Genomic DNA, 27,161 nt, shown 5'->3' on the forward strand with positions numbered 1-27,161 from the left:
GAAATTCAGCCTAATCAAACATTGGGCTTGATTCACTAAAACGTGATAACTCATATCACAGCCGTTTTCGTGCGTATTTTTGTGATTGCGCACAAACATGAAAACGGCCGTGATATGAGTTATTACAGTTTAGTGAATCAAGCCCATACTGTCCTTAAAGGGGCATGATGACTATTCCATCTCTTCATAGGGGAGTCTCAGCAAGGGTTTTATTCTTTATAAAGATGTTCCCTAAAAAGCATTTAAACAATGATGCTGGCCAGCTTCCCTGCTTGCTACACATTTTTTGGGGGCAGCTAGACAGAGAAACTGCCACTCACTAAGTGCTTTCTAAAATAAATAAATCCCTGAGAATCCCCCCAAGAAGAGTTGGACAAGTCCAAAGCCTGTCGCTTCTGTCAGATTTCTACTACCTACTGTAAGTCACAGCAACATAGGAGAAGAGTAATTTATGGCTCATTTTACTCATGAAAAAACATACTTCTTATTTGTTTGTCTGCACATATTTTACATTTTCAAATTTTGCGCCATAGTGCCCCTTTAAGTTAATTAGCTATGTTAATTAAAATAGATAGGTAATATAATTTCTTACCCACCCTGTTTTAAAAGAACAGGCAAATGTTTGTGATTTGAAAGGAGGTGACATAGAGCATAAGACACAGTTCCAACTGTCCTGTGTCGTGATCACTCCTCCCAGCTGCGCCCGCTAGGCTTCAAATCTCAAATTCAAAATTTAAAAAAACTAATTTGTGCCAAAACAGAAGGAGAACAACAACATCAGAAATACCATCATGCTGCTTCCCACAGCATCAGGGGGAAAATGTATTTGATGGGGCGGAGCTTAGCTTCCGTGCAGCTAAAAATGAGGCTTGGGTAAGAAAAACAAAGTTCTGATGCTGAGAAACTGTTAAAGAAACACCAAGCCTTTTCAGTGCTGCTGAGTAATTTTTAGTCTGGTGGTTCACTTTAAGCAACACTTATCTCCATGTAAGCATGCATTCAATTTACGTTTTAAATACCGTATCTTTCGCCGTATAAGACGCACTTTTTCTCCCCAAAAAATGGGGTGAAAAAGTCCCTGCGTCTTATACGGCAAAGGCAGGGAATCCTCGACTTCCGAACGCCCGCCGATACGAACCGCCGATACGTCGGGGATTCCCTGCCTATTTCCCCCCTGTGCCTGGCTCCCCGCTGTGTGTTTAGCCTACCTCCCCCCGCTTACATGTATAAGCCCCCCCCCCCCCCTGCGCTTATGTCGCCGGGTCTCCCCTATGTAAGAAGCGGCAGCAGGCAGCAGCTTACCTCCTCCATCTTGCCTGCGGCGATTGAAGACATCCGGCTCCTGTGTGCGGCTTACTCTAGTGCCGGCTTCTAATGATGCATCACCAATTACGCGTCATTAGAAGCCGGCACTAGAGGAAGTCGCACACAGGAGCTGGATGTCTTCAATTGCCGCGGGCAAGATGGAGGAGGTAAGCTGCTGCCCGCTGCCGCTTCATACACAGGGGGGACCCGGTGACATAAGCAGGGGGGCTTGGACACGTAAGCGGGGGGTAGGATAAACACACAGCGGGGAGCCAGGCTCAGCAGGGAAACATGGGGGGGACCACAGGGCACAGGGGGGCGACCACAAGGCACAGAGGGGGACAGAGCACACAGGGGGGCAGACCAGAGGGCACAGGAGGGTGACCACAAGGCACAGAGGGGACCAGAGGACACGGGGGTGACCACAGGGTACAGGGGGGGACCAAAGGACACAGGGGGAAGATCACAGGCTAAAGGGGGCAGACCAGAGGACACAGGGGGGCAGACCAGAGGATACAGGGGGGGCAGACCAGAGGGCACAGGGGGGCAGACCAGAGAGCACAGGGGGGCAGACCAGAGGACACGGGGCAGACCAGAGGGCGCTCAGGGGGAGACCAGAGGAGACGGGGAAGACTACAGAGCACAGGGGGGAGACCACAGGACACAGGGTAGGAGCCCAGAGGACACTTAGGGTAGACAGGGAGAGATAAGAGGACACATGAGGTACACAGGGGGACACCATTTGAGGGAGGGCATGTACAAGATGCTCCTGAAATATGGACGCACCAGGTTTAGTTTATATTTTTTTCCCTGTTTCTTGCCCTCTAAACTTGGGTGCGTCTTATATTCTGGAGCGTCTTATACACAAATAATACGGTAACTACTAACATCAGAGCTGGAAATTTAAAAGATGAGGTCATCTGAACCTTCATGTGTTAATATTATATTAAGACGTAAGCATTTTGTTGTCTTTTGTAATGATCCTGGTTACTGAGAAAGATAATCGGTACCAGTTTTAATTTTATTGTCCTAAAATGTTGATAAAAAAAGTTTGAAACAGAATATTCTTCTTGGTTTACTTTTCATCCGCTGTATTTAACACTTTCTGCATCACTGACCCAGGAAAACATAGCTCAAGTATTGCTGACTTCACTGGCTGCATATTTATTCCAGGTTTATGACCATGACACTACTGAAGCCACAAATATAGCTCAACAGCCAGATAGCTAGTATTATTTTAAAGTGGATGAAGCCGAAAAAACAAAGAGCCATATTCACAGACATTGAATAAACTTGCCATTTGCAGAGAGCACAGGCAAATTTTAATGTTACTTATGCTGATGGAGACACGTGTTGTGTAATTAGCATGACCCATCATGTAACCTAGGCAACACAAGCATTGTTAGAGATATGCCCACGTTATTCTAGAAACGCTTGCATTACCAAGGTAACTGCATAATGCACACAACATTAAAAATATGAGTAGCAGTAAAATTACCATGCGCTCCCTGTGCACAGCGGCTTTATGACTTTTGTGAATATGGCCCCAAATTAACTGTCTCCAAAGTTCTACAAATTCAGGATGCCTTACATGTAAAGAGCAAACAATGAGATATATTTGAATTCAAGAAATTATTCAGAATTCCTATTTTTATCTAAGTATTCTGGTTCTAGCAACAGAAATGCTTTTTACATCTATATATTGCTGTATATTGGTATGCAATCTTGCCCCCAGTGATATTATTTTTTTTAACAATAAAGCCCCCAGTGATATTTAGCATACTCTATGATGTCATGCATCCTCCTTTCCCAGAGCAGTCTTGCAAATCATGTGACATTTCTGCTCACTTCACAGGGAGGGGGGGGGGGTGGGGGTGTTGAGAAGGGGGGGGGGGACTCCAATCGGCAGTGATTCACCTTGCCAGCAGTAAAGATGCCTGCATCAATGATACATTTAACATTGTAAATCAGGGCTAAGTAAGAATTTACAATTGGCAAGCACTGACTAAATAATTTCTGAATGAATATTGTACTACTAATCATTTTGATTTATTAAGTTATATACAGTACAGTTCCTCTTTAACTTCACACTGTGAAAAAATTACACTTTAAGCAACTCAACCAGTATATTAGATAAATTATAACAACATTTGTTATAAAATTTTGCTTAAACTACTAAACGATTTTAACGATTAGCATACTCAGAGATAAATATTCAATTTTAATTAATTATATTGTGTAATTAAAGAAGGTTTTTCATTTCCTGAATTGTAATGAGTTGTAATACAATTGAATATTTAAAACTAAGAACAATGGTCCCAAACCTAATCTGTTTTTAATGCAGTAGGACATGGCATGCTGTCTCCAGAGATTATGTACTTATTAGCCCAAATATATGCAGATTTACATTTCTGTGTGAGGGAATACATTGCTTTGTAGGCAAGAAGACAAGAGTCTTGAGCACTTATTAGATTTATTGTTGTCCTTGATGCGATTGTGCACATTGGCAATTACATATTTCAGCTACAAGGACTTTTGACCTATATATACATATATTACTGTATTCTAATGGACTGCCAAAGATGAGGCGCTGATCTTAAGTGTCAGTGATGACAAGTGTTCTGGGACTGGGAGAAGCCAGGTAGAAAAGTCTAAGTACCAGGGCCCATATGCAATTTACTTTTTCACCTGAGTTTTCTCCTTGGAGATAATTTTTCATCTTCGATTTAAAATAACTTTCCAGCACTTTTCAACTAAAAAAGTGTCAGAAAGTGATATCAAAATTATTTTGAGTATTTTCTTGCTTTCTGATGGCTTAAAAGGCATTTTATTAAAAAGTTTAAAAATATCACCTGGAGAATACTCAGGAGAAAAAGTTAATATGGGCCCAGGTGTTGATCAGAGCCCCTGATAGAAGGTATGTTGTGCTGTGGGTAGAAAATAAGTTGCAGCCATGGGCGGATTTCAGGCAAGGCCACAAAGGCTATGGCCTACAGCACCAGGTAAGCAATGGGGGCAGTAGGGTGGTAATAGCCGTTATCCTGACAAACATTCGTCCTGCTACACAGAGTTTTCACATAGTGGTGGGTGGCTACCAACATCTGGCACTGCGGTAAGAAGGGGCAGTGAACAGACACTTACAGTGATCTCTGAGCTGCCTGTCACTCACTGAATGTGTTACATGCCAAGGAGTTTACAATCCCTGCCATTATGTCAGTAACTGTGCTCAGAGGAGCTTATAATGTAATCCCTGCCATTATGTCACTTACTGTCCTCAGATGAGCTTATAATGCATTACCTACCCTAATGTCACTAACTGTCCTCAGAGGAGCTTATAATGCATTACCTACCCTAATGTCACTAACTGTCCTCAGAGGAGCTTATAATGCATTACCAACCCTAATGTCATTAACTGTCCTCAGAGGAGCTTATAATGCATTACCTACCCTAATGTCACTAACTGTCCTCAGAGAAGCTTATAATGTAATGCCTGCCATCATGTCACTTACTGTCCTCAGAGAAGCTTATAATGTAATCCCTGCCATCATGTCACTTACTGTCCTCAGAGAAGTTTATAATGTAATCCCTGCCATCATGTCACTTACTGTCCTCAGAGAAGCTTATAATGTAATCCCTGCCATCACTTAACTAACTGTTGTCAAAGAAGCTTCTAATGTATTCCCTGCCATCACTTTTCTAAATGTCGTCAGTGGAGCCTACAATCAATTCCCTGCCGTGTTGAGGATGTATTTAGGATGCTGTTTTTTCAGGGGCAGCTGGTGATAGTGAGCTTTGGGGAGTAAAATGTACAAATCCAGCCCTGGTTGCAGCCCCCAGGCTTACACAGATGGTAAAACCTGACAGCTCGCAAACTACCAAGTTTGGTACAAATAAATACATACTGAGCTTCAGATGAGGATGGGCCAGAGATTGGAGAGGGTAAATGTAGACAGGTTACAGGTATCAAGCAGAATGACAGGGCAGGATGGAAACATATGTTAACAAGTCAGATATCAGTAACAGTAACCTTCCATGACAAAGCCAAGAAGCAGGCATTCAAAATGGACACCCTTGTTGTCCATCCTAGCACCTTTGGCACAAGAAAGGGGCATAGTCTCAAAAGTCTTGTAAAGTTTTAGACTTTCTTAAAGATGTTCCCCCCCAAAAATCTTCCTTTTCATTTTGTCACTGACTTATATTTGAAAAGCATACAAGAAACATCCTATCTCTAGCTGGGACTTGTGAGGACCAGCCACAGGGCTTGATTAACAAAACTTCTGTAAAATTGTAGAAAGCGCAACTGGCATTACTTACACCTACCTATCTAGCATAGATACCAGTAAAATTGCTTGATGCTGCCTGCAATTTTACTGCATTTTTGTGATTGAAACCCATAGAATGCAGAGCAAAGGAATTGCAGAACTGCTAAAGAGGAAGCGTGGGGAGCTGGAATAGAAGTGTCAGGAATTCACATGTCAGGATAGGGCGTACATTTGAAAAGGGCGCCTGGAAAAAAGGACGCCTGATATAGACGAAAAAAAGCAAATCTGCAACAAAGGGCACCTGGTGTAGCCGAAATTCCAAATCCGAAAAAGCAAATCTGCAACAAAGGGCCTCTGGTATAGCCGAGATGCCAAATTCAGCTACAAAAGGTGCCCAATGTAGACAAAAAGCTAGTTTTAGTTTATAAAAAGAATGCTGTTATAGGTGAAATTTGTTGGACTATAAAAGGGCACTGGATATAGCCTAAAAAATTGACATTGCCTAGAAAAGTAATATAGCTGAGAAAAGTGATTACTATGACCTAATTTCTCCCTACTATCACACAGAACTACCCCCCCGGTGGTGCCTAACCCTAAGACCAAAGCCCACTTCTGATGCCTAATCCTAACACCCCCAACCCACCCCACCCCTGAATTGAAAATCTCGGCTATAAAAGGGTGCCCTTTTGTAGCAGAATCAAAAACCTTGAAGCCGAAAACCTTGTAGCCGAATCAAAAATATGGGCTATAAATGGGTGCCCTTTTGTAGCCAAATCAAAAACCTTGTAGCCAAATAAAAAATATGGGCTATAAATGGGTGCCCTTTTGTAGCCGAATCAAAAACCTTGTAGCCAAATCAAAAATATGGGCTACAAAGGGGCGCCCTTTTGTAGCCAAATTGAAAACTTTGTAGCCGAAATGAGAACTCAGGCACCCTTTTCACCACCTTGTAGCCAAAATTTGCAGAAAAAACATTGACGTCTATGGAGGTGCCCTTTTAATACAGATGGCTCAGACACTCTTTTCAACTGATTCCCAAGATAAGACAGGTTGGGCTTTTTCTTAATCGTGTATATCCTGGCATTAAGCCAACAAAAGTTAATCCAGGTAACACCTTCAATAAGAAACTAGATGTTTCTTCTTCCGGCATGATACAGAACTGCACCAGAAACATACCAAAAAGGTTTGTTAGGGTTCTGATCCAGTTCTGTATTGTATGCCTGACAGAGAAGCTAAAGGCACCAGGAATGCTCATCCTGATTTCGGATACTTGAACTACCCGGATATCCTAATGGTTTTCTGGTATCTGACCTCGGATATGGATTCTGGATAGATGGATAAATCCGGAATGCACTATCCGAGCGAACTCGGATACGTATTAAGTATCCGGAAATCCGACCGGATACCTAGTTCGAGTACCCAATTTGGATAGCGTAACCATGGAGATGATGTCCGTAACGTAATTGAGCCAATCAGAGGGCTCCAAGGCGTAGCCCTAGCAACCAATCACACAGGGGAACCCTGGGCAGCCCCTCCTGTATATAAGGCAGTCACCATGATGAGAATCTTGTCCTTGCTTGTTGTGACTGCTCACTGAGAGACATCTCCAGTGGTGTTTGGCTAAGCAAGTGCTGTATTACTGTGCTAAACCTAGCATTTTTACTCCTAAACACCTGTACTACACCAGTATTTTATTGTTTTTTAGTTAGCTAGCTTGTATTTTGATTTTAGTCAGTGTGACAGTCAGACTCAGTGCTGCAGCTGCTAGGCTAGGTTAGGGCCTGCTGTGTGCACAGGCTAGGCCTGCTGCCAGCCTTAGCTACAGTGTAGCTTGTAGGTTATTAGGGATTAGATTACTGTACTACTACTAGTTTTATTGTGTAGTTAGTTGTTAGAGAGAGTACTACTACTGTGTTAGCTTCATTTACTACAGATAGTTACTGCAGTGCTGCTGTTAGTCAGTCAGTGTGTGACAGATAGACAGTCAGTGTGTGCTCTTGTCACTCCGTCAGTTGAAGTTCTACTAGTACTACTACAACTAGTCTACTACTACCAGTTATATATAGTTAATTTGTATTGAGTTAGCTTACTTTAATTACAGTGCTGTTACAATGTGACAGATTGGGCCTGATTCACTAACCGGCGCTAAGTAAGAAGCGGTTTCAACTCCCTTGAGATTATCACTGCCTTCTGTAGGCCACCACAGATGACACAGAGCTTGTTGCTTATTAGCATTAGGGAAGGTGGGGAAGGCTTTTATGCCTTTCTTGTAATTTAACTCCTAAGAACAGTCTTTAATCACATTTTGCACAGTTAATCCACACCTATTTCACTGGCATGTTAATATTTTTAATGTCCATGCTAGTGTTAGTAATATTACATTTTCTCTTCTTTGCATGTACAGGTTACAAAAACTCCACCAAAGACAGCTGGACGAGAAACCAAATATGTAAGTCTAATTGGCTGTATGTGCTCTCGATCTCGAATATATATTCATTTCAAGAAAAGAAAATGAATATTTATTGAAAAAATTGTTGGTCTGTTTTATTGTCATACTGGTAAACAATGGGCTTGATTCACTAACCGGTGCTAAGTGCTAGCGCTGGAGTGAAAAGTTACTAAGTGCCCCTAAAGTAGCTTTACGAGCACTAAAAGCTGCGCAAAGCTACTTCCAGTGGTGCTCACTCGGATTCCAGATATCCAGGTAACCCGGATATCCGAACTTTTTTCAGCTATCCGACTGGATTCGGATTCCGGATACCTTGGCCCAAATCCGGATAGCTATCTGCGGATAGTTTGCTGGCAATCTGGATATCCGGCGGATATCCGAATCCGAATACTGTAACTAAGGAGATGGCATCATTGAGCCACTCAGAGGGCTCCCAGCAGAAGCCCTAGCAGCCAATCACAGAAGGGAACACTGGTCAGCCCCACCTGTCCTCATTGAGCCAATCAGAGGGCTCCCAGCCTAAGCCCTACCACCCTATCACAGAAAGGAACCCTGGCCAGGCCCCCCTGTATAATAAGGAGGGCTGCCATGATGAGAAATCTTGTCCTTGCTGTCACTGCTCACTGCGAGACATGCTCCAGTGCTGCTGGCCTAGCAAGTGCTGTATACAGGGATAAACCTAAAGCTGTTCAGTGATTAACCCCTTCACTACACTATTGTATTGTTAATTAGGTAGCTAGCTAGCTTGATTTCATTCATTGACAGTCAGAGTGTGTGCTGCAGGGCTGCTGCAGGCAGGTGCTATGTGTCTGTGTGTGTGCTGTGCACAGACCAGGCTAGCTGCTGTCTGCTGGCCTGCTAGCCTTAGCTACAGTGTAGGTTAGGATAGGGAATAGAATTACTGTGTTATTGTGTAGTTAGTACTGTAGTACTGCAGTCAGTGCTAGTTAGTTGTTGGAGTAGTAGTACTACTGTGTTAGCTTACTACAGAACTGCTGTGCTGCTGAGCAGTGCCAGTGTGATGATAAGTGTGTACTAGTGTCTTCTCCTTTGCTGTCTGACTGTCACTCGGCACATGGCACGTGGCACGTGGCACTTGGCACTTTGCATTTGGCACATTGCACTTTGCATTTGGCACTTTGAATTTTGCACTTTGCACTTTGCATTTCACACATTGCATTTTGCATTTGGCACTTTGCATTTCACACTTTGCATTTGCCACTTTGCATTTGGCACTTTGCACTTTGCATTTGGCACTTGGCACACCCTTTTCGTCCACCCTAAGCTGGTGCCCTTTTTTCCTGCTACCGGACAAACTACTAGAGACTGAACTCCACAAAGAGATAATTAGTGATGATTGCAATGCTAAATTTTGCTTATGCGTTAATATAAAAATTGTAATTGTGAAAAATTATGTGAAATTTTGCGTAATTATGAGTGTATGCATAATTGTATTAATTATGATTATTTTCATAATAGCTTATTTGTAATTACACATAATTACATTAAATTATGTGAAATTATGAGTAAACACAGTAAGTATTATGCATGCGATTGAGTTAATGCGAAATTGTGATGTGGCATTATGAATTGTGACATAATTAAAAGACACTTCCGAGCTGATTAAAAGCCCCTCCAGACCCTAACAGCCAATATGTCACTCGCTGCAGCTCCACTTCAAGCCGCTAGCCTGGGGTCCCCTCCGGTGCAGATGACGATGCACATTTACTGCGCCTGTGCGACAGTCACTTTCGGTCGCACCAACGTAGTATGGAGTGTTCTGCTCAGACACAGAAGTATTGCGCCTGCGCAGTACATTCCAGACTGCATCATCGGGACCCAGAGGGGCTCTCACACGTGCGCAGTAGCCTCGGAAGGGACCCCAAACCACTGGATTGAAGCAAATTGAAGAAGAGCACAGGACGGCTGCCAGAGGCTGGAGAAAGCCCGGGTAAGTAAATCTTTTTTTTTTTTTTTTTTTTTTAATTCCCTCTGACTTTCCCTTGAGTTTTCCAAAAATGGAGAAATATGATTTCACATTGTAATTACAAATTACGATGCAAAATTACGCATATGTAAAATTTATTTTTAACACAATGCCAGTGACCTTTTCTGAAATCTTATCATGATCTGAACTAACTGACTTCCCAGAACAATTCAAATTGACTTCTTACCATCACAGCAGTCCCTTGTCATGCAAAACTAGGAGTTGTGCAAGTTAAGTCTCCTAGTTAAGCACTGATACGCGGCTCTTTTCTAGTTGGTTCCAGAGAGAAGTGCCAACGAGAAGTACAATTTTATGTTAGAGTTTATGTCTTTGTTGTAACCTTTAAAATTGTATTATTAGTGTAGCTATTCTGACCTATATAGATATATTCTTCTTTCAAGATGTGTTGCACCATCCTTCCCAATTGCTTTCCATTCACACTTGTGGGCCCTAATTCAATTAGGACCCTGTTTTATGTACTTCTGAGGACGTTAGAATGCTGAAATTAGTTGGGTTGAGAGCAAGCAAGTGATGTAAATGAACGTTATACCTCTGTATGTGGAAGGTGCAATCTTATGCTAGGTACACACCATACAATTTTCTGTTAGATTCTTCTGTTAGATTTACCTACAACATGGAAAAAAAGCTATCTGGCAGGTACATCTAAGAGAAAATCTAACAGAAAATTGTATGGTGTGAACCTAGCATTAAAACCGGGTTCTCATTGCATGAGCATTTTACTTCAAAGGCTCCATTTGATGAAAGGCAATTAGGAAGAATAGTGTCACGGGTGTTGAAATAAGTGTGATTGCTAATGTATTGTGGGAAAGATTTCCTGAAGGCAGTTTCTGACCATTGCCATCTATGCTACTTGAGTACCGCTCACGCTAATAAGGTAAGTCGCAGTAAACACTGCTTGTAGCAAAGGTAATATTGCCATGTGTTGTCTGTGCATAGCAATGTTACCGTTCTTTTGTGCATCAAGGCCATAGTCACATAATATGATCATATGGAGGAAATTCTGTTCATTGAAAATGCACCTGTTTATGTAAAAATGTGTCATTTCAAGGATTAAAATCGCCTGTATAGAAGGTGGAATTCGTTTCTTGGATAAGACTTAAAATATTAAATCAAAATGATCTTTAAAATAGCTAATGGCTTCTGCTTGGGATCTATGGAATTATGCTTTTGTGAAAGCGTATTATCATTATTATTATTATTATTATGGAACAATAATGAAAATGAAGAGATTTTCTGTAATTGCTACATGTATGTGGGCCCCATTATACTTAACCTTGCATGACCTCAATTGTCATGTGAAAAACAATAAACAAATTCTCAGAATGCTCTGTCTGTCTCAGGATTTACAGTCTGACTTAAAGGGATTTATAGATTCTGACTCTATACAGTCTCTTGCATGTAGGGCAGTTGTTAGTGTCAGCATTCTCAAGCCTGGCTTAAACTCTATTTTTACGACACTTCCACTAGTAATAACAGCAGGTACAATTTTATACAAAACAAGACATCCTCCCCAGGAAACCTCACATGCCACCTTTTACACAACTGCATATTCATGTAGAAGGGCCAGGAGGGGATGAGTGACACAGCTGGGCTCCCTTGACATTAATCTAAGCTGAGTTTGTCTTACAGCATAGCTCAGGGATGGAGAGATCTGAACAATACTGAATTGGTTTAAATTCTATGACAGTATGTACTGGTAATATATGTAGGTTCAGCACGTATAATTCTGCATCAAAATTCAGTGTAAAATTTGGATTAGTCATGCTACATTTACTAAAGATCACCTGTCACTTCCAATGGAGAAATAAATCTAAACCGGGATTTAAAATGAAAGCAATCGCTCAGCTAAACAACTGATGGATTACCTTCCTTGTGACAGTCTTCACTGCTTTCATTGCTTTCTTTTGTCTTTTAGCAGTCTTCTTATCTGCAAAGCTATCAATATCACATTTGCAACAGTCAAGGCAGGTTTTTCCCCTGTGCAGAGGTTTTTCCCCTGTGAAATGCCATCCATGCAATTAATGATACCACTGATTTAGGTTTATATTGCTGGCTACACCGAACTGTAGCCTTCAAAGCCAATGTAAATTCTACACTTCAATCAAGAATGGTAAAATGAAGACGCAAGTATTATTTGAAAGAAAGAAAGAACTGCTTGTAACATCTGCGGCTGCGGGCACGTAGGGTGTCTCTGCAGCCGCCTCAGTTCCCTGCTTGGAGGTTTTTTCCGTTCCGCTGGCGTCTAGCACGCCAGGGACGGAATTGTCATTAGCACATAGGGTTGCTGTATCGCGCGGTCGCGCGCGTAGACAGGACCTTTATGCTGGGAGGAGGCGCGTCAGCTGACCCGCTGGTCGGCTGACGTCAGAGGGGACTCGCATCGCTCAGGATTGGCTGATTGGTAGTTGGCGCGGCCGTGGGGTCTCCTCTGCTTTAAAAGCCTTCAGTCTTCAGTCGCAACCTGTCTGCTGTTGCGAATACATACGTGTTAGCGCTCAGACCTTAGACTAGTATCCGGTGTGCTTTGATCTGGGAGAAAACCAGGGATATCACACAAGACTAGGACTATTGCTTTATTGTATATTATTGATATTCTGTGTATGACTCTGGCTTATCTCTGACTCTGCTATTGCTTTACGTTTCTGTACTTCTGCCTATCGGATCTAGTTGCTGGACCTCTGCCTGAATACCTACTATTCTTTTGCTTACTGATTTTGTACTGTATCTGCCTCTCAGTTGCCGAACCTAGCCTGCCTGACCTCTCTGCTCACCAGTGGGCCCTTGCCACTGGTGAGGTGCTCTTCTGATAGTACCCACCAGCTCCTCTGGTGGGGTTTAGTTAAAGCTACTCAGTTACGGTTTCCAATAGTACCCACCTGCTCCTCTGGTGAGGTCTCATTAAACGTATCCGTTACTGTTGCACCAAGCACTATACACCTTGCTATCCTGTCAGCTATATTTGCATTATTGGTGATACTGCAGATCACCACATAATCAGACGTCTGTGTTGCTACACCAATCGTTACACAATCATTACAGAACAGCAGACCAGAAAAATATGGATACACTGTGCAATCGGATTGAACTTTTGACCTCGACCGTTACCGATCTCGTCAAGACGGTTAACGTTCAGCAGGCCCAGATAGACCAATTGCTTGAGGCAGTTAATCGGCTGAAAAATCCTAATGCACAAGTGTTATCACCTCCAGTTAATGAGCCCAGGATGCCCCCTCCTGAAAATGTTTCAGGGCATCGCTCTGACTTCAGAAACTTTAAGCACCGGTGCCTTTCTTATTTTGAGTTACGGCCAGTATCTTCAGACACAGAGAACCAGAGAGTCACACTGATAAAGACCTTATTATCAGGTGATTCGCAGTCCTGGGCCTACAGTCTCCCTGAGGGGCATGAGGCTTTGGCCTCTGTTCAGCACTTCTTTAAAGCGATGGCAGTTATATATGATGATCCGGATTTAGCAATGACGTCAGAGAGGAAGCTTAAGACCCTCAGGCAGGGTCATAACTCAGTTGAATATTATGCCGCTGAATTCAGAAGGTGGGCGGTATCAGCCAGATGGGGGCAGTATGCATTACTAGATTGTTTTTTGTCAGGGTTATCCGATGCAGTGGCTGATCCTATGTTAGGTCACCCTGAGCCTAAGTCAGTTGATGAGGCCATTTCCCTGGCAATTCAAAATTGATCGCCGAGTGCGATACCAGAGGCAGACTCGAGGCAGAACGCCAGGGAGACTTGCTTCTGGTATGTTCTATCCTCCTGTTCCTTCCTCTCCTCCGCCTGATGAGCCAATGCAAATTGGACAGTCCAAGCTCACTGAGGTGGAGAAGAACAGGAGGCGTACCGAGAAACTCTGTCCTGATTGTGCAGAGAAGGGGGATGTCATAGCAAATTGTCCCCGGAAGGTGGAAAATTCCATCGCCTAGGTGTAGCTGGAGGTACTACCCTGGGCAATCCAGTATTACCTCTAAAGAATAAGCGTGTACTTTTCCCGTGTTCTATTACCTGGGAGGATCAAGTTCATTCCACCCAGGCCTTTGTAGACTCAGGTTCTGCAGTTAATGTAATGGCATATGACTTCGCCATTAAGTTTGGTTTTCCTCTCCGTCCTGTGGAACGTCAGATTATAGTGACTGCAATGGATGATTCACTGTTGCAAGGGAAATTACCACTCACTCAAACTCCGTTATTGTTGTGTCAGTTGGGGGTGTTGCATAAGGAACAGATACAGTTTTTAGTTCTAGAGATGTCTACCTCTACAGTGATTCTCGGTATGCCGTGGCTTAGAAAGCACTCCCCTCAGATTGACTGGAGTTCCAGACAATTGTTAGCCTGGTCCTCCTACTGTCATCATCATTGTTTGGAGAAAGTCACAGTGGGAGTTACCGAGATCCAAGTGGAGGAGTTTCCGCCTCACTCCTCTGGTTCCACTGATATTAAGGCCTGGAAGGACTGGGCCACTATACTGAGCCCATTTCAGCAGGAAGCCCCAGAAGGGAAACCAGATGGAGTTCTGTTTGTACCCCTCCAGTTCAGACTTAAGATTCTTCATGTGCTTCACTCTCATAATAATGCAGGTCACCCTGGTGTTGCCCGTATGCAGGAGTTATTGGGCAGATGTGTTTGGTGGCCTTCCATTGTATCTGACTGTAAGGACTTTGTGGGGAGCTGTTCTGTTTGTGGCAGGAGCAAACCCTCCAGACGAGCTCCCGTTGGCACCTTACAGTCACTACCTGTGCCAGAGCAGCCATGGACACACTTGTCCATGGACTTTATAGGGGAACTGCCCAGGTCTCAGAGAAAACTGTCATATGGGTGGTAGTCGATAGGTTCAGTAAAATGGCCCATTTCATCCCTTTGGATGGACTCCCCTCTGCTTAAAGTGAACCTTAAGTGTCCAAAAAAAAATTGAGTTTTACTCACCTGGGGCTTACCTCAGCCCCCTGCAGCTGATCGGTGCCCACGACGAGTCGCTCTGATGCTCCGGGTCCCGCTGGCGGCCACTTCTGGTTTCGCCGTCAGGACCCGTCAGGCTGGGGAACGCGGCTGATACTACGCGTTCCCAGCCAAAATAGCACCCCTATGCGGCCATATGTCCGCATACGGGTGCCTATGCGGACATCAGAGCGACTCGTCGTGGGCACCGATCAGCTGCAGGGGGCTGAGGTAAGCCCCAGGTGAGTAAAACTCAATTTTTTTTGGACACTTAAGGTTCACTTTAAGAACTGGCAGAGCTCTTCATTCACCACATTTTTCGTTTGCATGGTATCCCGGAGAATGTGATGTCAGATAGGGGAGTCCAGTTCATCTCTAAATTTTGGAGGGCCTTTTGTAATCATTTGGGCATGAACCTATCATTTTCCTCTGGCTACTACCCACAGACGAATGGGAAAACGGAAAGGGTTAACCAGTCCCTGGAACAGTTTCTGAGGTGTTATGTGGCAGATGCCCAGACCGATTGGGTCAAATTCTTGCCATTTGCAGAGTTTGCCCATAATAATTTGAAGAGTTCCTCCTCGGGGTTCTCTCTGTCTCAGGTTGTGACGGGGAGATCCCCTAAGTTCTCTTCTTTGCCTGTGGTGGCATCTCCTTTCCCAGCACTGGAGGAGTGGCAGGGAACTTTGAAAGAGATCTGGGCTCTGGTTCAGAAAAATCTCAAGAAGGCTTTTGTGACCCAGAAAAAACAGGAAGACAGGAGACGTTCGAGATAGTGGGACTTTGCACCGGGGAATCTGGTGTGGGTGTCTACTCGATATTTGGCTCTGAAGCAGCCCTCTGCCAAATTGGGCCCTAGATATATAGGTCCATACTCTGTCTCCAAGAGAATCAATAAGGTCACATATGCTGTTTCCCTTCCACCGGTTGGAGAGGTATTAAGACATTCCATTTTGCCGCCTGAGGCAATCTTTAAAGAAATCACGCCCCCCCCCCCCAAGCCGTGGGTGTGGGGGGCCAACCCGAGCTGGAGGGGATAGCGGGCAGGAAGGGGATATTGGGCCTAGCGGCGGGGAGGGGTTTCGGACCCCCACCCTCGCCTGGGTCCCCCCTCCTCCGCTCCCCTCCAGCTTTAAAAAGCTAAGTTGCTGCAGCTAGCTATTGTAAGAGGCAACGGGGGCGGGGATCACTCACCTCTTCCTCGTTCCAGTGTGCGCTCCACTGACGTCACTTCCTGCTACCCTCCCCCCCCCCCCCGTGATGATTGATGGGGAACCTGAGCATGAGATAGAACAAATTTTGGATTCTCGGTCTGTGCGCAACTCTATACAATACCTGGTTCATTGGAGGGGGTATGGGCCTGAGGAGAGATCTTGGGTTCCCAGTCATCGTATGCATGCATCCTGACAGGCCTGGTGGCCTGTGTCCGGAGTCCACGCCTCAAGGGGGGGGGGGGGGGGTACTGTAACATCTGCGGCTGCGGGCACGCAGGGTGTCTCCGCAGCCGCCTCAGTTCCCTGCTAGGAGGTTTTTTCCATTCCGCCAGCATCTAGCACACCGAGGACGGAATTGTCATTAGCACATAGGGTTGCTGTATCGCGTGGCCGTGCGCGTAGACAGGACCTTTATGCTGGGAGGAGGCGCGTCAGCTGACCCACTGGTCAGCTGACGTCAGAGGGGACTCATGTCGCTCAGGATTGGCTGATTGGTAGTGGGCACGGCCGTGGGGTCTCCTCTGCTTCAAAAGCCTTCAGTCGCAACCTGTCTGCTGTTGCGAATACATACGTGTTAGCGCTCAGACCTTAGACTAGTATCCGGTGTGCTTTGATCTGGGAGGAAACCAGGGATTTCACACAAGACTAGGACTATTGTTTTATTGTATATTATTGATATTCTGTGTATGACTCTGGCTTATCTCTGACTCTGCTAATGCTTTACGTTTCTGTACTTCTGCCCATCGGATCTAGTTGCTGGACCTCTGCCTGAATACCTACTACTCTTTTGCTTACTGATTCTGTACTGTATCTGCCTCTCAGTTGCCAAACCTAGCCTGTCTGACCTCTCTGCTCACCAGTGGGCCCTTGCCACTGGTGAGGTGCTCTTCTGATAGTACCCACCAGCTCCTCTGGTGGGGTTTAGTTAAAGCTACTCAGTTACTGTTTCTGATAGTACCCACCAGCTCCTCTGGTGAGGTCTCATTAAACTTACTGTATCTGTTACTGTTGCACCAAGCACTATACACCTTGCTATCCTGTCAGCTATATTTGCATTATTGGTGATTCTGCAGATCACCACATAATCAGACGTCTGTGTTGCTACACCATCGTTACACAATCGTTACACTGCTATAGTGAAATGTACACACGCATCTTCTTATTATTTTGTATTCTTATTATTAATTCATGCTTTATTTATTTAGCCCCGCCCCCTACATGTGATGTGGTGCTATAGATGGTACAAAGCAGGCAATAGTGGGGACCATACATATACAGGGGTTGGACAAAATAAAGGAAACACCTTGAAAATCAACAAAATATATTTTAATGTGGTGTATGTCTACCTTTTTGCGGAAATTGCAGCCTCAATTCTCTGAGGTATTGATTCATACAATCTGTGAATTGTGAATTTTAGCCCATTCTTTAGTTAAAGCGGACCCAAACCAATTTTTTTTTTAATTCAAAATATTTAGTTGCACCACTCTGACACATACAAAGATAAATAAACACTCCTTCAAGCCTATGAGCATTTAAGTGCATGCTTTTTACCCTTCTCTTTCCATAACTAGGGTGATACAGGTGGCAGCCATTAGAAATTCCTCCATTGCCAGACACTACCTACTCCAGCATTTTGCCGGATTCTGTCCCGGCAATATGAAAGGAAGGGAGGGGTTCCTCCAATAAATGTAGCAGTACGGTATTGTACCGTGTTAGCCATCAGTAAAAGCAAGATGTTTTAAATCAGGATGATACCATTTATTGGCTAACTACAAATGAATAAGAATAAACAAGCTTTCGGCCTTGCAGCCTTCATCAGGTTTACATCCTGTTAGTTTGCAAGCGATTCGCTCCACAGTATGCAAATATTTTCATGGCCAAAATTGAAGAGGAATACCTCAATACATGTGGCATAAAACCCTTGGCCTACTTCCGCTTCATTGATGATATTTTAATCATCTGGTCCGCAAGTGAGGATGATCTTCTCCTGTTCCACAGGAACTTTAATGCCTTCCATCCTACAATCAAATTGAAACTTACCCACTCTTACACAGAGATTAACTTTCTGGACACCACCATATACATCAGGGGTAACAACATACAAACCTCTATGTATCGCAAACCTACAGACCGTCCCACATACCTAAGATATGACAGTTTTCATCCCAAGCACATTAAGAACTCTATAATTTACAGCCAAGCTATAAGGTACAACCGGATTTGTTCTGAAAGGATGGACAGATACAAGCACCTGGATCACCTTAAGAACACTTTCATTAAACAAGGTTACAGTCCTCCCATGGCTGAGGCCCAAATCAGGAAAGGCAGCAACATCCCCAGGACTGAACTCCTGAAATATAAGCAAAACCAGAAAGAGGAACGTGTCCCTTTGGTTGTCACCTACAACCCACACCTGGAAATCTTAAGGAGGATTGCTAAGGAACTTCATCCCATTTTACACAAGGATCACAGACTGAGAACGATATTCCCTAAACCTCCACTCTTGTCATATCGGCAACCACACAATCTAAAACAGATGATTGTCAGGAGCTCTTTGAATAGGCCTCAACAAAACGGAACATCACCCTGCCGACAAAAAATATGTGGGACCTGCAGACACATTTACTCCACTGACAGGGTAACGATACCAGGTTCACAACAGGAGTACAGAGTACAAGGTAAATTTTCCTGTGGGTCCACCAATCTGGTATATCTGATCATTTTTGCTAAATGCCCCAATGTTATGTACGTGGGAGAAACCGGACAAACTCTGCGCAGACGTATGAATGGGCACAGGCACACTATTAATGATACCAAATCTGGACTCCCAGTTGCTACACACTTTCGGTCCAACGGACACAGCATGGATGATCTTCGTGTCACTGCCCTGAAGGGCGGCTTCAAAACGTCAAATGACCGATTAATAGCAGAGACAAAATTTATAAATTGGTTCAAAGCTGTGCAGAAGGGTTTGAATAAGGACAACAACTTTCTATATTGGTATGAGATTGATGATATTTGAACTGTCTCAGCCACTCTAGCTGAACTTGTGAACTAAGAATTTACGATACCTCTGGGTCAATCCTAATACCAGGTCTGTGAGCAATGGAGTAAACAAGGATCCTTATCTTACCCCATTTAGATGGTCTGTTTGAATTAAGGCATCTTAATGACGTATTTATGCTTGAAAAAATATCTGTTTTCCCTTTTGATGTTGCATGTATATAAGCTGTCTGTACCACCAGCTTGCAAACTAACAGGATGTAAACCTGACGAAGGCTGCAAGGCCGAAAGCTTGTTTATTCTTATTCATTTGTAGTTGGCCAATAAATGGTATCATCCTGATTTAAAACTTCTTTCCAATAAATGTAAAATATTTTATATTTGTCATCATGCAGCTGAAAAAGGGCTGCTATTTATTATTATAATTTAGAAAATAGATTTTATTTCTGAAATCTTGTATTTTTAATTTGGGTCCACTTTTAAACACCCTCCAGTTCTTTTAGAGACGATGGCAGCGGAAATCAACTTCTCACTTGAATCTCTAGTAACGACCATAAATTCTCAATAATGTTGAGGTCTGGGGATTGTGGTGGCAAGATGAGATGCATTGCTCAGCTTCATTATAATGTTCATCGTGCCAGTCTTTAACAATTCTAGCTGTATGGATTGGGGCATTATCATCTTGAAAGATGGCATTCCCCTCCGGAAACAGTTCTTGAACCATAGGATGAACCTGGTCGCCCAAAATTCCTAAATAGTCTCGGCTGTTAATTCTTCCTGAAGGGAAATCATTGGCCCAGCGGATTTCCAAGAAATAGCACCCCAGGTCATCACAGAACCCCCCGCCATGTTTTACAGTTGGGAGAAGGCAGTCTGGATGAAATGCTTCTTTCGGCCATCTCCAAAAGTACACTCGGCCCGGAGGTCGGAAATAAGGTAAACGATGATTCGTCAAAGAAAATCAAATTTTTCCACTTCTCGAGGGACCAATTCTGGTGATTTCTACACCATTCTAAATGCTTAGAAACATTTGTCTTTGAGAACAGAAGTTTTCTAATTGCAGTTCTTCCGTAGAATCCAGAATTGTGCAGCTCCCGATGAACAGTTTTTGTGGAAACTGGGTTGTGTAGGTGTTCATTCAGTTCTGCAATGATTTTAGGAGCCGTGGTCTTGCCTAACAATTAGATTTAGAGTCCGACGGTCTCTTTCTTAGACAACTTCGACTTTCAGCCACAACTTTACTTTGCTGAGGACGTTTTTTCCTTCTCTTTCAAAGGCAGTCATTACTTTCAGGGCCGTGCCGACACAGAGGCTCAAGAGGCTGGAGCCTCTGGGCGGAGCTCACTGTAGTGTGGGAGGGGCGCAAGGAGCAGGTCTGTGCTGAGCCTGGCTTGCCCCCCACCACCCCCGCTGTGTTTATGCTGCGGTCACTTTCGTTTGGTGAAAGGCAGGAGAGCTGGGGCGGGTGTCCCGCGCTAGCTGCAGACAGCTGTTAATCGGGTAATCAATCAGCTGTCTGCTGCTGCGCTGTCCCCAGTCTCCCTTGCGTGCATTGCACAGAACAGAGCGCCCCTCCCCTTCTATGAGTCTGTAACACTGAGGGGCGGGGCTGAGCACTGGAGACGAGAGTACCTGGACCCGGGAAATCTAAATGGAGCAGATGATTCCACAGGACAGGTAGCTGTGCTGGGAAAGGGGGGATAGGAAGGGAGAGAAGTCAGAGCAGATCATGCAGAGATTCTGCTCAGTACTGCACACACTGCCTGTTCTGCAGCTGGATCAGTTTCCCTAATGCTGCTGCTACAGTGTGTGTGCAGGATACTCTCACCCCCTCTGCAGTGAGTGTCCAGCTGGGAGCTCTGTGTCTCTCTCTCTCTCTCCTTCCTGGAAATATGATTCTGCTGCATGGGGGTTGTTAGATAGCTGCAGTGTGTTATGTCAGAGCTGGGCTTCCTGGGTGATGGGAGAGCACAGGGGGGAGTGACTATGAGCAGTGTGTCAGGGCTGTGATATTGCTGGCTTCTGTCACCTGCCTCTCTCCCATTCCCTATCACTCTCCATTCCTCCCTCCTCATACTATATCTCCCCTTAACCTCCCCCCTTCCTGTCTGTAAAATTTCTACCTCTCTACCCTGGTCTTTCCTTCCCTCAAATATATCCCTCTTTAAAAGCATCCCATCAATGTTTCACTTTTAAAGTGGACCTGAAGTCTTGAACAGGTTGAAAGGAAAACAGAGATAAATGCACCCTGGATGTATTCAGAGAGTTTAGCCTGTCTAATTCCCCCTCATCTGTGTTGAATCACAAGTTTTAATTTGATCTCTCCCCTGTGCCACCTGATTGCTATGGCAGATAAGGCATGTAAGCTCATTTGAAAGCACAGGATGTCAGCAATATGTCTGCTTCAATGACAGCAGGAAGTAAAAACAGTGCAGCTTTATTGCAGGATTTTTTTCAGCTGCAACAAATGTTTTTCTTTAAAAGTTCTTATGCTGTTGTCTATCTTTGAGAGCAGAGTGGAAGTTCAGGTATGCTTTAAAGTGGCCCAGCACCTCTCTCTGTTGTGCAGAGAGCCAGCCAGCATGCATCTCACATGACGTCAGTCTGTCTGTGTGATGCCTGCCCCCTTTCTTATGCGGCTGAACAAACGTGCCTCTCAGCGTCTCCTCTCCTGTCTTGTAAGTGAACAGCCAGGAGTCAGGCAGGAGTGGTGGACTCAACTGGCACCTGCGGGCCTCTGCCATAGTTAGTGTGTTTGGCAATTTGGGCACTTGGCTCTCTGAGAGACTGTCTGTGAATGTGATGAGCCCTCCAGTCCCCTCAGACAAGTCGCAAGGGAGAGGAGCAGGAGCAGCACACAGAAACTGATATGATGTCAGAGTAAGACCTCTTTTCCACAGATTGTTGATTGGCAGTGAAATGCCTCTCATACTCTCCCAACTGCTCACTGCTGCCTGGTAACGGCTCACGGTTGTCTGCTAACTGCTTGCTGAGCACACAGCTCAACAGTCTGTGGAAAAGAGGCCTAACTGATGACAATTTAATTCTGCGTACCATTAAATATTTATTGGATGTGGAGATTTAGATTATAATGCTGCTGCTGTATTATGTGACAACTTTACTTTAATCAAGACACTGCCAGGTTGATTGAAACACAATGTATTATTTAGCCATCTTCTAAAGATTTAAAGAGACCCACAACTGAAAAAAATACTTTTTACAAACCTGGGTACTTTTTGACATACCTCTAGCCCCCCATAGTCTCCAAGGTCCCTCGGTGTCCTCAATGTCCCCATCAGTCGTTCGGCTGGAGCTCCTGAAATCCTGTGACTTCACTCAAAGTTGTGGCAAAGTGCGCATGTGCGCAAGGGGGGGGGGGGGGGGCGCATTTGGGCAGCTCAGCCTCTGTTGATGGTGGACCTTGTCCCGGCCTTGATTACTTTTGAGACAGCACCTCTTGAAATGCCAAGCATTTGGGCAGTTTCTGTTAGAGTAGCGCCTGCAATAAGAGCACCAACAATTTGGCCTCTTTGAAAGTCTGAGAGATCTGCCATTTTTTTAAATTATAACCAACTTTTGTTTAAATATCTGTAAAAAACAAGTATTTTAATTAAACATATCAAATAATTTAAAAAAAAATCGCATTTCATTTGATATAGCATAAGGGCAGCAGAACATGGCAATTTTACCATTGCCATGACCTACGGTAAAGTGTAACGTATATGCAACAGAAAGGTTACAGGTGGTATAGCAAAGTCCCTGTTATCCATAACTAAGGAAACTGGACGTCTCAACTAACCAGCATGCCTGAATGAAAATGGGGACTTTGCATTCGGTGGGTTTTGAGGCTATTTAAAGTGGACCTGAACACTGTAAATAACAAAAGCATAAAGAAATGCACATTGTATGTATTTAGAGAGTTTAGCCTGTCTATTTCCCCCTCATCTGTGACTAATCACAAGTTGTAATTCGATCTCTGCTTAGTCAGCTGACACGGCAGATAAGCTAATTAGTAGGCACAGGATGTTAACAATATATCTGCTTCCATAAATGCAGGAAGTAGACAAACTGCAGATTTATTGCAGGATTTGTATCAGCTGTAACAAATGTTTGTCTTTAAAATGTTATTATGCTGTTGCGTATCTTTTAGAGCAGAGAGGAAGTTGCGAGTTCAGATCCGCTTGAAATACTTCTAGTGATGTCTTCCTGCATCATCCAGCGGCTTTCAGTGTCTGTGCATGCAAGTTGGCGTGTCATGTGACCCGATGCTGGTCAGCTGACACAGCAGTTTCCCTGCATGGGGGGAGGCCAGAAAGCCACTAGCAGCCCACTAGGTGATGCAGAAATGCTGCTAGACATCGCTGGAGGCTGGATAAGTATGTGTCTCAATAATTTTAGTTTTTTTGAGAAAAAGAAATAACAAGTAATTGTTATATTCATAAGTACAATTGTATACATTAAAGCTTGTGATCTTTCCATATAATGGACCAAGAATAAGTATACATGGACATTTGTTTTTTTAACTTCATATTTTAGTAGTATATTCAGTAGCACAATCTGAGGCTAACTAGGACAAATTCCTTTTGGAGCCTGGGGCCTAAGAGACACCCTGCTAAGGCCCAAAAGTCGCATCCTATATATAATAGAATGTATGTTTAATAATCTAGATATACTACTGCAATAGTTCTTGTATTTTTATTAGACAAAATGAAATGTTATTACCCAATTACAGTGGAGCCTAATAGCTGTTATAAATGAACAAACTAAAGAAACTACAGAAACAAGAACAAGAAAATAACTGTTACCTGGGAAGCTAAACATAGAGGTCTTATATAGTATAATGACTGTAGCTGTTTTTCTGGGTAAGTATTTGGGGGGAGGGCTGTGCATTTTAGGCTGGTTGCTCAAGTAACCGGCAAGCACATGTATCCGGCATCAGGCGATCCCCGCCGGATATTACGGACTCTGTATTGAGATGCATAAAACATTTCCACGTGTAATTGATTAACATTTGTTAATAATGTGCATTAATATATTACGCACATAAAGAACAAATGGTGGCTTAACTCATACCTCAGTTAAATGTGTTTGCATGATTACACACAATTTACAAATGCACTATACACAATATTAAAATTACATGAGTTAAACTGTACTAACGTGTATGTGGTATTGCCATATTGCCTTAGGCTCTACTTACGTAATATTTTATGCTATTCTGTTTACTGCAGATTAGTAAATATACTGTATTTATTACTGATAATTTATCTCTAGTTGGGATACATTCACAAAATGTCTGTAAAATTGCTGTGCGCAGGGAGTGCACAGCACTTTTACCAGAACTTCCAAAAAGGTAGCTTGCGTTCTGCAGTTAGTGTGCTGTTGCGTTTCCTAGGTAACTTGCACATCATCAGGGTACCTGGTGCTATGCAACCCTAAGCTACTCTTGAAACACCCCACCTATGACACCAAGGGAGTCAGGGAGAAGTTTTCCTCAGGCAGCAGAAGTCTGGGGACGGCGCCAGGCAAAAACAGGAAGTATCTGGCCTGCCGCCTCCCAGCTTACCATCTTCCACCTAGTCGTGGGGGGCTGACGTGAGCAAGAGGGGGTAGCAGCACAGGAATGAGGAGCAGCAGGCACACAGTGGTGGCGAGGGGAGCCAGACCCCCACCCTAATCTGGGTCCCCCCCTTTCTGTGCTTCCCTTCCAGATATTACAGCAGTGTCAGTGGCCACGGGCAGTGAATGAATGACTCGCCTCTTCCTTCCGCGTCCCAGGTGTTGGAGCACTGCGTTCAATGTGGCCTACTCTACTTGTGCAAGTACAGTGGGCGGCATTGAAGAAGGAGAAGTTCTGTGGCATGCAGTGCTCCAAAACCTGGAACACTTTAGAAGTTTTCCCAATTTTTCGGACTGACTGACCTTCATTTCTTAAAGTGAAAATGATGGCCACTCATTTTTCTTTACTTTTTCCTTGCCTCCTTGCCATAATACAAATTCTAACAGTCTATTCAGTAGGACTATCAGCTGTGTATCCACCTGACTTTTCCACAACTAGATATGGCCCGAACCTCCGATTCTAGGTGGTTTTGCAAACCTACCGTGAAATTTCAGTTCGCGCAAACTTTTGCGAATCGCCATAGACTTCAATGGGGAGGCGAACTTGAAAAGTTAGAAAAAATTATGCTGGCCAGAAAAGTAATGGAAAAGATGTTTCAAAGCATCAAACACCTGGACGGAGACATGATTGACTGGGATAGACGTCAAAAGTCGCAGATTTTTTTTTAGTTTTCACACAAAGCAGTGTGTTAAGGGCAGAAATCCTATTCAATGCTAAATTGCAGGCCTACACTACTATATGTGTATACATCAATCAGGGAGTGTACTCCTCCCCTTCTCCCTCTCTCTCTCCTCCTCCTCCTCCTCAGGGATGTGTAGGATGTCAAAAGCACGCTCACATACCTTGTCCAGGAATCGAACCCAGGTCTACTGCTTGGAGGGCAGCTATGCTCACCACTATACTACCAACACTACAGGCTGAAGCCAGCCTAGCTGGCCTGGGAAGGATGAAAAGCTAGGTGGCCATGCAACCAATCCTGCTAACCTAAAGCTTACTTATGTCTTACATCACATTGGCTTAAGACTTTACCAAATCCAATGCTCCAATATGGGGAAGCTTCTCTGTTTGCTGGTTTTTGTTTTTTTTTAAAGTGTGGTGTCACAGTTCACTCATCTCTTCAACTACAAGAAAGGCCCAGGAGTAGTCTTAGCTACCGTAATATCTATGTTAAGTTAGGGCCCTTATTACACTTTCTCTTACAGGGCTATGGAAACCGTTTTTCCCATGCGATAAAGCGAGGTGCAAAAATGAAACCATGCCTAGCAGAGGATGGTTTTGATCCATCAACCTCGGGGTTATGGGCCCAGCACACTTCCGCTGCACCACTTTGCAGTCTGCTTACAATCGTATACAATCTTCAAGTTTAAGAATGGTACATTAGTTACCTTCACAAAACACAAGGGCATCCCTGGGTGGGCTTGAACCACCAACCTTTCGGTTAACAGCTAAATGCACTAACCAATTGTGCCACAAGGACTGTGTGTATGTTGTTGCTGCTAAATTGCTATCTGGGGTTTTCTTCGGACAACTGTTGAACACAAAATGCAAGGCCATCCCTGGGTGGGCTTGAACCACCAACCTTTCAGGTAACAGCCAAATGCACTAACCAATTGTGACACAAGGACTGTGTGTATGTTGTTGCTGCTAAATGGCTATCTGGGGTTTTCTTCGGACAACTGTTGAACACAAAATGCAAGGCAATCCCTGGATGGGCTTGAAACACCAACCTTTCAGTTAACAGCCAAATGCACTAACCAATGGCCGCCATAGCCCCTTAAGAAAAAGTATCATTAGAGCCTTGCTGTAACATAGATTGTAGTGTAACTATTCCAACTAATGTACCCTTCTTAAAGGGTGTACAAATGTAAGCAGACTGCAGAGTGGAGCAGCAGAACTGTGCTGGGCCCATAACCCAGCAGTTGATGGATCGAAACCATCCTCTGCTAGGTGTAATTTATTTTTTACACCTTGCTTTACCACATGGGCCAATTGGCGGCCATAGCCTCTTAAGAGAAAGTATCATTAGTGACTTGCTGTAACATAGATTGTAGTGTAACTATTTCAACTAATGTACCATTCTTAAACTTGAAGATTGTATACAAATCTAAGCAGACTGCAGAGCGGCGCAGCGGAAGTGTGCTGGGCCCATAACCCAGAGGTTGATGGATCGAAACCATCCTCTGCTAGGCATGATTTCATTTTTGCACCTCGCTTTATTGCATGGGCAAAACGGTTTCCATAGCCCTGTAAGAGAAAGTGTAATAAGGGCCCTGCTGCAACATAGATATTACGGTAGCTAAGACTACTCCTGGGCCTTTCTTGTAGTTGAAGAGATGAGTGAACTGTGACACCA

At 44.0% G+C, this 27,161-nt stretch overlaps 1 protein-coding gene across 2 annotated transcripts in view; it reads left to right on the forward strand.

The window, feature by feature from the left end:
- The window catches only part of MLIP (muscular LMNA interacting protein), a 446,927-nt gene that overhangs the window by 346,819 nt on the left and 72,947 nt on the right, over positions 1-27,161 (forward strand). For both annotated transcript variants that reach the window (XM_068281387.1, XM_068281389.1), the window contains one exon: positions 7,972-8,016. In XM_068281387.1, the coding sequence (XP_068137488.1) occupies positions 7,972-8,016 (45 nt within the window). The remainder of the gene's footprint in view (positions 1-7,971; positions 8,017-27,161) is intronic.

This window comes from Hyperolius riggenbachi, chromosome 4 (assembly GCF_040937935.1).
Source record: "Hyperolius riggenbachi isolate aHypRig1 chromosome 4, aHypRig1.pri, whole genome shotgun sequence".
Classification (NCBI taxonomy): domain Eukaryota; kingdom Metazoa; phylum Chordata; class Amphibia; order Anura; family Hyperoliidae; genus Hyperolius; species Hyperolius riggenbachi.